General features: G+C 34.5%; 2 protein-coding genes and 1 long non-coding RNA gene across 3 annotated transcripts; 1 reads left to right on the top strand and 2 right to left on the bottom strand.

Annotated features, from left to right (window-relative positions):
- The first annotated feature begins 861 nt into the window (after positions 1–861).
- On the top strand, positions 862–3862 carry LOC140959708 (BTB/POZ domain-containing protein At3g03510-like). The gene is made up of 2 exons (XM_073417693.1): positions 862–1378; positions 1510–3862. The coding sequence occupies exons 1-2, from the start codon at positions 1283–1285 to the stop codon at positions 3085–3087; spliced, it is 1674 nt and encodes a 557-aa protein (XP_073273794.1). The 5' UTR covers positions 862–1282; the 3' UTR covers positions 3088–3862.
- A 140-nt stretch (positions 3863–4002) lies between these two features.
- LOC140959709 (uncharacterized) lies at positions 4003–6114 on the bottom strand. The gene is made up of 3 exons (XR_012172049.1): positions 5954–6114; positions 4169–5757; positions 4003–4086 (listed from the first exon to the last, which is right to left on the bottom strand). It is a non-coding gene; the product is annotated as an uncharacterized lncRNA (long non-coding RNA).
- Positions 6115–7505: 1391 nt separating this feature from the next.
- On the bottom strand, positions 7506–9660 carry LOC140959746 (uncharacterized). Its single transcript, XM_073417743.1, has 5 exons — positions 9470–9660; positions 9319–9368; positions 8953–9058; positions 8734–8792; positions 7506–7678 (listed from the first exon to the last, which is right to left on the bottom strand). Exons 1-5 carry the CDS (start codon positions 9575–9577, stop codon positions 7633–7635), a joined length of 369 nt encoding a protein of 122 aa, XP_073273844.1. The 5' UTR covers positions 9578–9660; the 3' UTR covers positions 7506–7632.
- Between the last annotated feature and the right edge of the window lie 849 nt (positions 9661–10509).

The following is a 10509-nucleotide window of genomic DNA, read 5'->3' as shown; positions in this document are numbered from 1 at the left end:
TATAAGTCTACTGGCATCCCTTGCTCGATCCCTCTCTACTTGGATTTGTAGCATGGAATTGAATGAAAGTCTATCATCTTCCCGTGAGTAAAACAAATTTTTTTTCTAGTTGAACCAATATTCGAAAAGAAAATAACACATAATAATTTAAAAATCTAAATCAGAAAAAATTAAAAAATAATTGTGTGATAATATATGAAATAGAAACACGATAAAAAAAATACTTTATAAGAATTGATATACGCAAAAAAATTCAAATCAAAACTAAGGATAAACCAAATAATAAGGAATTAACATATTTTAGCATACATTTTTTAAACTTGTTGAACGAATCCAACCATACATTTTGCTAAAAAATTGCCTATTTTTAGTTGGTTGTCGTAGATACAATAATTATCTGTGCTAGGAGTCGAAACATAATAACTGGTATCACCCCATGTAGTCCTTGTCCCGTTCTGTCACTGTAATGTTTTACGTTTCATAACAATTTTTCCTTAAAAAATCAGTTATTTTAGTTTAACTATGAAAATAAACAAACTTAAATCAATTTCATTAATATTTGGTTCTAACTGGGAAGAAGGCGAAAAAATATAAGAAATATAGCCGAAAAAATATAATTGAATAGTTTTTTAAAAAAAGGTTTGACATAGGATTTTGAAATTTTTGCCATTATTCCTATTAAATCCATCCTTTCTCGATGTCCATTTGGAAAACAAATCAATATTAATTTAGATTTAAAAAATTATTAATTTAAATACATAATAATTTATTTATGATGAAAATCAAAGTGTTTAGATCAGTCGTGGCAGAATATATTTAGATAGGTAAACACATATACAACCTTGGAATTACACAAAAACATATTTTGCCAAGTAAAACAGAATATCAAGAAATCCCATGTGAATCTAAGCCTATCCTAACAAACCCAGCCACATAGCAACGGTAGACTTGTTCAAATAATAAACTTGCTCTTCATTCTCAGTATGCAAGAACAACCTTATTTTTCATACCAAGAAATCAAAAATCGTACATTTTTCAGACACATCAAAATCATAAATTTTGCTGCATTTTGGTATTGGAAAGAGGAGATCGATCAAACAACAGGAGATGGCAGCTAGACAAGCCACAGAATGTCATACCTGGTAAGCCGCCACACTCGACTTCAGTTCGAATTAAAATACAAATAATATGATCAAAGTGCACGTATCTGAGTGCATGAAGCCGCCACCCCATTAGATTGAATTTCAAAGTCAGAACTTAGTTCCGATTATAGATTCGTAACATGGTGTTTTCCCCCTTCTTGTTCAGGAGATCGAAGGCAAGACCCCCATCAGAAGTACAGTTTCATATTGGTGGATCGGTTTACGCCCTGGATAAGGTAAAAACTATCTTTCAGAGAACGTGTTGAGAATATGGATGTTGGGCAATCTGCTTGTGCCCACTAAGTTTCATCTTCGACCTCTATTTTACTTGTATTCATTCTGGTGGCTAACTTTGAATTACTGTCAGGAACTTTTGGCCACCAAATCAGAAAAACTAGCAAAATTATTGAAACAAAGCCCTCACGAAAATCCTTCCCAGTTGCTTCATGATATCCCAGCTGATCAAGATTCGTTGGAGATTGTTGAAAGATTCTGCCAGGGATATGAGATCAACTTGTCGACAGAAAACATTGTTCGTGTAGCCTGTCTTGCTCACTACCTTGAAATGACCGAAAGCCACTGTCCTAACAATCTGCTAAACAAGACCATTGTGTTCTTCGAGCAAGAAATTATACCTAGCTGGAACAAATCAATTAAAGCTCTAAAGACTACAGAGAATGTTCTACAAGAAGCTTTACAGTTGGGCCTGGTTGATTACTGCGTGGAATCTGTTGTCTCGAAAGTGTTGGAAGATCCAGGTTTACTAGGAGAACCAATAAAGAATTTGGTCTCTGATGAAGATAGTGATGAGAATGGCAATGGTTTAAGGCAAGCAAGTGTGAGGAGGAAGCTCTTTGACCATGACTGGAAATCGGAAGATTTAACTATACTTTCATTGAGGTTGTATGAATATATCATATGTACGATGCTTCAACGCAAAGTCCCTCAAGAATATGTGGCTGCAAATCTTTGTGAATATGCAAAGAAATGGTTATTTTACAAAAGAGGAGATGATGCCTCGGTTTACCTGGAAAATTCTCAGAGAGAAATAGTTGAGGTTTTGGAGGGACTGCTGCCACGTCAAAAGGGGGTTCTTCCCTGCACATTTCTCTTCGGAATGCTGCACTTTGCAATGGCACTTGGAGCAAAGCATGAATGCAAAAATGGGTTAGAAATTAGAATAGGAAATCAATTAGATCATGCGTCTGTGAAGGACCTGTTAATACCTTGTCAAGGATCTTCAAAGGATGAACAGTACGACACCGAATGTGTAAGAAGAATTTTGAAGATTTTTTACAGCAACTATACCGGACCAGGCAATTCTGGACTACTATCAGTAGCTGAACTTATAGATGAATTCTTGGCAGAAATATCAGCTGATATAGACTTAAAAATGACCACTTTCTTTGCATTTGCTGATATGTCAGTCGCAGCATCAGCAGGGACTCAAAGGACGTCCGATGGCATATACCGGGCTATTGACATCTACTTAGACAAGCACCGGTACTTGACAGAATCAGAAAAGGAGGAACTATGCAGGTTTTTGGATTGTAACAAGATGACTCGAGAAGCGTGCGAACATGCCGCTCAGAACAATAAGCTGCCGACTCGTGTGGTGGTGCAAGTGCTATTCGTAGGACAGTTGAAACTGAGAGACGAAATTGCAAAAGAAGTGAAAATTTATGGTGGTGGGTTGAAGAAGGTGGCAGAAGTGGAGGAACGGGGCAAGGAAGACGTAGTGACAGAAATCGAGGAGATTGGAAATAAAATATTGGCGCTGGAGAGCGAATGCAGTGCTCTGAGGAGAGAAATTAGCTGCAAAAATGTGAAAAGTCCTAGAAAGAATATTTGGAAAGAAATGAAAAGGAAGTTGGGGTGTGCAACTACAAGTATTCATGAATGCGACTGCCATGTTAGGAAGAAGAAAAAGGTGCATCCTAAATAGAGCTATGAATTTAATCTTGCTTACTACAAGATAATTAAGAATGCCTTTTAGTGATTTTATTTTGAATTGGTGAGCAAAACCCAATATTTTAATGCTTTTTGTGTAATGACTTTTTAAGTGTGACTTGGATTTTTCAAGCGCATACCCAAGTGATTCTAGCCATGATGGGTGAATCGTTGTTCCGTTTAAAATTTTCTGTTATGACGTTACCACTAAATCTGTATTTATCACTGGAACAAGAGATTAGGACCTAAAGTAATGTTTAATTCCTTTTTCCATGGCTTTGAAACATAAGATCGGATTCTTTTATTACTATGCATATGAAAGAAAAAGGAGATTTGTTGTTACAGTGAACTGAAGGAATGTGAAGTGTTCATTTTATAAGGTGATTATGTATACACTTTAGGACCAGAACCAGTATAGAATTCGCTTGCACTATGTATTAACTCCCCAGGAATTTCTCTCATTTCCAACTCAGGAATAGAGAAAATAGTTTTCAAAAGACATTTCCAAAATATATCCACAAGAATTATGGAAAGTTGACGGTTTTTCAGAAGCAAGACTTATTCCATTCATTAAAATGTGAATTAAATTAAGTTTCTCTTTAAGATGGATGAAATGTTCTACATTAAAACGTGTTCATCATGTACATATTTATGTCGTGAATGATGTACAAAAGAGCGAAATTTTAATTTGAAAGTGGATCAAAGTTAGTTTTAAAAGTAAAAAGAAATAATGCACGAGCACTGAATCAGAATTAACTCAAACACATACCTTCAAAAGATGATGGCAAGATTGACTTCCAAGTCCCAACACTGTAAAATAAGCAGCTGAAACTCCAGGAGCTTCCATTAGGTATCACATCTTCCTCAAGAGAAGAAACGGTTCTGTTGCTAAATTGATGCATCTTCAGCAGGCTTTCTGTTGCTAAATTGATGCATCTTCAGCAGATCACCTCTCAACATCAACTGGAGTCCTCCAAACGAAACGAATACCACACTGTCAAAAAAGAATATCAGACGCCAAATTGTTGCAGTTCTGAACGAATCAGGTATAAACAGAAAATGTGCAGATGATCTACATTTCAGTATTGCGGCCTTTGGCATCCTGTAGAGAAGCACGTGCATCACAAACTCAAATTCATCAGCAAGAGAGTCTTGTTTGCCCTATGATTGGAGAATATTAAGCAAAATATTTAAGCCTTGATATGATAAACATGTGAATATGCATATAGACAAGCTTCACTCCAAAATCGATCATGTTTGCTAATGGTTATTAAGCATGCCCATCCATTATATGAAAAAAAATATTGAAATAAAAAGAAAAAAAAAGTGTAATACTATTATCCCACACTGATTCATGTGAAATAGTTTGAGACAGCTTAGCATCAACTTTCTAAAGCATAGGTTAACCATTTTTACAAAGAAATCAGAATCGACATAGTAATTGTTGATGGAGCCAATTGTGCCGGGAAAATTGTTGTATGGTTGGAAGCCACTAATTTAACCCGTATGAACTATCTCTAGAATCATGCCACTTATATATAAAATCTACACCGGATGAAGATGTCTCGTATTGTAAGAGAATTAAATGTAATGCTCTTGTCCTCATATTGGTTCGTGGAATGAATTATCAGACTTTACATAAAATTTAGTTAGCAACTTTAGATCAATCATTTTCACCAACTGAAGATAAATGTGAGATGCTACGAGCAAAGCCTATTGTGAACAATATAGTTTGCAAGACTATGGAACCTTGGTGAAATTGTAGGAGATAGCCAAAGAAACTGTGTTACTACCCCCTTCTGGGCTGTAATAATAAACAACAAAAGGTAAAGAACTATACAATAACACCTTCCACTATCAGGGTCCTATAGGCGGTGTCAATCTAAAAAAGGTGTGGCAGTCCATGCGTATCGCAGAAAATATAATCTGTTAATGCTGGTTCTACAAGATGAACTAAATAACCACTGCAACTTTAGAAAACTTTAAAGCATCAAGTCTTACCCAACTATAAACCACCACAGAAGTGAAAAAAATGCTGGCAACAAAGATAAATATGTCCAAGAACTAATGAACTGTATATTTCCTAATAGCCATACAGTTTAACAATTTCTCTTTTATTCCATTATTTACATGCAAGCCAAACCACGTAACCAAGGCCAAGTGGAGACTAACTCTAAACGGAAACAGAACTAAGGAAACTAAAGAACTAACAGAAGAAAGGACAACAAAAGAAGTGAAGTTATGTTTTGGCCAATTGAGTAAGGTCATTCATTGCAATTTCAAATAACCGGTGGCGTTCGAATTACACATCCGATCCAAAATGAAAATTTTCCAGTCACAATCTTTGAGCAAATTCATTTGTCCCTTGATATTTCAAATCAACACTTCACATAAGCACAACTTCAGAGAAATTGCATAACTAAAATGGCCCGACTCGCCCTTCCCCCATCAAGAAAACAATCAACTGCCATTATTATCACATGAACCTGATCAAGTAACCCATGAAGGAACGCAAAAAGAGCAGAACCTGAGGAACCATCCAAATGTAGAGAGTTAGATTTCACCGTTCTATATATCTCCCCAGGAAGCATGGAATAGAGTGAGGTGTGCACGTCTACTTCCAAATAAAACTCCCCATTTTCGCTCTTTGCCACAATGCGATAAACTACAGAATCATCCAAGATTCACATATTGAAAATGAAGTTTGAACTTTAACTTTTAAACTACATAGAAACGAAATCCCTCCAAAGAAACAAAGCCAAAGGGGAAGAAACAATATCTGATTTCTTGACTACAAACGAGATTTCTTTACACGAACTACACATAAGGGAACATCAAGATCATGGCTTTTTTTCGTTTACCCCTCTTATTTTGTTTGTCTTCGATACTGAGATTTTCGATAGTCTCATCAATCCGAATTTCAGCCATAATCTTCCAAACTTGTCACATGCAAAGCCACGAACAGAAAAAATATTATTAGAAAATCTGAAATTCCAGTTTCAAACAATGGTCTTTTAATAACTCATATTATATCCCCATTAAAAGTCTTAATATTTATTGAGTGGGTCTCATGTGAGACCGTCTCACACAAGTTTTTATCATATTTATTTTAACAAAGTAACTCCTTTATCGCCATGTAGCAAGGAATTGTATGAGATAGATATTATCAAAAAAATATTATCGCCAGGAATTTTCTAGGAATTAGAGGATAGATAGATACTAAATTAGAGGATGTTCTAGGAATTATAAAAAAAGTTTGATCACCATACCAAAGTTATTAAAAAATTAAATTTAATAAATAATATATATTTCAGTTTATTTCGATAACCTTAAAATTTTTTTAATATCTAGATTTTTTTTAATAGATTGGGTTTTTTTAAAATAAATAATTTAAGAAAAATATTCAAAATTAATGTGCATGGTAGAGTTTTGCAAGCGCTACGAATTAGCTTGCAATGTCCGCCAAAATAGACAGAGGATTAATGCAGCATCTTTTTTTTTCTTTTAGAATTTGGGCACATTTTTTATTTTTTAAAAAACTAGTTTTAAAACCACGTACCAAATTTCAAGTTCAATAATTTGAAAGATATATTACCTTAAAATAGTGAATTGGTAAATCAATTTTTTTTCAAAAATTATTTATTTGTAAAATATTAGGTAATTTATCTTCAAAAAAAATATTTGTTCCCTTTAATTTTTTTTCAACAAATTTTTTGAAAAAAATTAGTTGATCGGTTCACCGTTCTAAGACGATTTATCTTTTAAATTATTGAACTTGAGCTTCAGTTATCATTTTTGGTATGTAGTCTCAAGTCCTATTTTTTTCAATAAGGATTGTGTCCTTTTATCTACTAAATCTTTGCTGTATTATATGATTATATCCCTTTTATATTGTTCAAACGAATGCCTTGAACGATATGTGGTTCTTTGTATCAGAAATATAGGTAATCGAGATGGTATACTCCGATGCATGTGTCGTATAGCTTAGGATCAGGGATTGATCATCGCTTTGGCAGTTGCTCCAGCAGCGGCGTTGCTTACGAAGAGGACGACTGAGAATGTTCGGGGAGTCGGGAAGGTGGTACAAAGAGTAACCAATTCAGGTATGCTTCTCTTGTGATTGTTACCTTTCAACAAGGTGCAAAGAAAGCATAAAGGTCTTACAATTGGGTTAGTGTAGACTCTCATTTTTAAAGTCTGTCGGTGATTTTTTGAATTGGATTGTAATTCAGAGACCATGTTTTGAATTTACCAACTCAATACAGTCAGACCGGTCTCCGCCTTGAAATATTGAGGTCGACATGGAACCCAACAAGTACTCGTTCTGAATTTTTCTTAAAAAACCTGGAACTAATGTACAACAGATTCTTTTTCACAAGAATATTCGAGTAGGAGTCAATAGAAACAAGAGACTATTGAATGGAAATGCTATATCAAGATTAAACCGATTTTACACCATGAGTTAATCGTGTTCCAATCATTCTACATGATAAATTTAAGCCACACCCACTGATATCACATGCTCGAGCGGTCGAATTCGTCAGAACGAACCTCTGATGCCATCTAAACTCTCGCCAAGAGATACCCTGCGCAAAAGGGACATCAAGTGAGGATGAGGATGAGGACGACAATGGAGTAACTTCCAGGAGGATAAATAAACACCAGCATTAAAATATAAAATCAAAGATAAGATTGAAGGTTTATTAAAGCTATCTTAATCTTGTACCACAACCCTCTAAAACTTGGTCAAAATTGTAAATTTTCATTAATGGACGCAGTCATTCAAATCCAATTTTTCTGCCAACATCCAGCACCAACACATCCTTTTCTAAGTTCGATGATTAAAATTATTTTTACATATAAGATGAAATCAACTGCGTTGGTGTCAAAATGCTTGTTCAATGAAAAGACTATCAAATCTACAACTTGCAATCCAAACAATTCTCTGGTTAAAAATCCAAACAATTCTCTGGTTAAAAAAGCAAAGAGTGAAGGAAATAGACAGCATTGAAAGTACAGTTTTTAGCAGGAAGTAGATTATGCCAGAACTAACAGCCGAGTAAATTGCAGCATAGATTAGGCCGATGTTTTAGTAACATGCATCTCAATATATAGGCTAAATGACATCACCGTACTCACTTGTTAAGCACAAGGTTATTTAGGATGTAAGGTACGTGAGCGCAAGGGTGGACCCAAGATTCAGAAGGAGAAGGGTGAAACTTAAATTTTTCGAGGGATGAAGCTTGAGTTTTTGGGAAAATTACACATGAATGCCGAAAAAATTTCAATCTCAACCACTCACCATTCAGTCTGCGGTCTGCCCGTGCATGCACGAGTTTTGTACAGCCTAAGCATAAGTCAAGGCAGATGCCTTATCGAAGAGATTATGTACATACGAATAAAAGATGTCGCATAGAATGCGATACATACTTTCTAAGTTATCGATCAATACAAAACAAATAATAATTAGTGTACAAACAATTATGAATAAACGGAAACCATTAACCATAATTGGATTTAGAACATAGACATGCAACTACTGAGGAGGCAACCTCGCTGTACCCACATCTAGGTATGTGCGTCGTGAAATTTTAATAACTATGTTGAGGCATTGCGAAATAATACACAATCCGTGATTTACCTGTGCATGCAGTACTTGTATTCTGAACTCCTCGTGTGATCTTTCTCCCCTTCTTCCAACTACCGTTCAAGAATCACAAAGTACACATAATCAGCCAGATCGTTTACTCAACATTCGCAATCATCAACATGTTATTTAGAGTTCCCACAACCCCAATGCCATTAATGCGAAAAGTCACATTTAAAATCAGAATTTACAGAAACTTAATTAAGTTCTTACCGGGTCACTCTCATAGATAAGCTCGTAACAAACCGGCGATAGGCATTGTAAAGCACAATTCTCCTTGGCTATCATTGAAGACGTGCATTTCTGACCCCATAATCCACTGAACACAATGCAACAGCTCAAGAAGATATGAATAGATAATTTAAAATTTTAAATCCAAAAAAACTCATAAATTATCCAAACAACCAACGGATCTGTTGTTGAGGATTTTCAAAAAATTCCTAACAAGTTGTGAATCTATGATGTACAAGTGAACTAAACACATCGTTCAAGAATTCCACGAGAAACCACTGAACGACAACTCAAAACAGAAATAACAAAAGCCAGCGAAGAAAATTTGCGAAAACATGAAATCAATACCTCTCTATGTCAGCATAGCACTCGTTTTTCTTCTCTTTAATCTCCGAATCCTGTTACAGACACAAATCAACAAAGGGTCTTCCATAAATTCGTTGTAAGACCACAATCGTGGAAACATTTCTGGGTAAATAAGAGAAATATCGCAACTTACAGAAATTGGGACTCGAGATTTAGCAAGAACTTGTTCGGAACACAGAAAAATCAAAGCCCACAAGATTATTACAGAAATTCGTTGATTTATATTATTGGAATCAACCATCTTGATTTCTTCTTGATTATGTTCTCCCGATGCATGATGAAATAGAGCGCGGTATCAGCGGGAGGATTTACTACCTAGAAAGCGTTGTTTCTAAACGCGCCTTTAATGATTATTAACATTAATCTTTCAGTTTCATTACTAGCACAACCAACTCACTGAATTCCCATATAAACATATATGTTAATTTAATTAATTATTTTAAACTCTTTAATTATCAATTATGTTTACAAAATAAAATTTATTTATCATTTATTTTATAAATTCAAAATTTTGAAATTAAATAAAGAAATATTTTGATAATATAAATATTTATTTATGGAAGTAATAATATTGTATACGGCAATTATAGATGTGTCAATAAATTTACTAAAATTTAATTTATGATAATTGTCTGTTCCCCTAAAATTGCTGGAGGAGTTATGATTAAATAAAGAGTTTTTTATTACTAGCCCTTGTAAAATATAGAAAATTCCCGTGAAAATTAAATAGGCATTTTAGACTTTAACTTATTATAACAGTTGCATGAAAACCTTCTGCACCAACTGAAAACCTGACGAGTTATGATATTTTGATGATATCTCATAAACTAATTATCAAAATGATCAGCGGACAAAACGATTAGAAATAAAAATAAAATTAATTAGAGTCATAATTCAGTCCGACTAGACTAATTCAGAAGTTATCTATACTAACCGGGCACTGACACATTCGTGTTTTTTGGTTTGTGTTTATACCCAAATTAGAGTAGGTCTCTTATGAGACGGTTTCATGAATCTTTATCTGTGAGACGGATCAACCCTACCGATATTCACAACAAAAAGTAATACTCTTAGCATAAAAAGTAATATTTTTTCATGGATTACCCAAATAAGAGATCAATCTCACAAAATATGACTCGTGAGATCGTCTCACACAAGTTTTTACCTCCAAAT

The sequence above is a fragment of the Primulina huaijiensis genome, chromosome 15 (genome assembly GCF_012295235.1).
Source record: "Primulina huaijiensis isolate GDHJ02 chromosome 15, ASM1229523v2, whole genome shotgun sequence".
NCBI classification, from domain to species: Eukaryota; Viridiplantae; Streptophyta; class Magnoliopsida; order Lamiales; family Gesneriaceae; genus Primulina; species Primulina huaijiensis.
The sequence above is the reverse complement of the archived record's forward strand: the minus strand, read 5'-3'. Positions and strand labels throughout refer to the sequence as shown.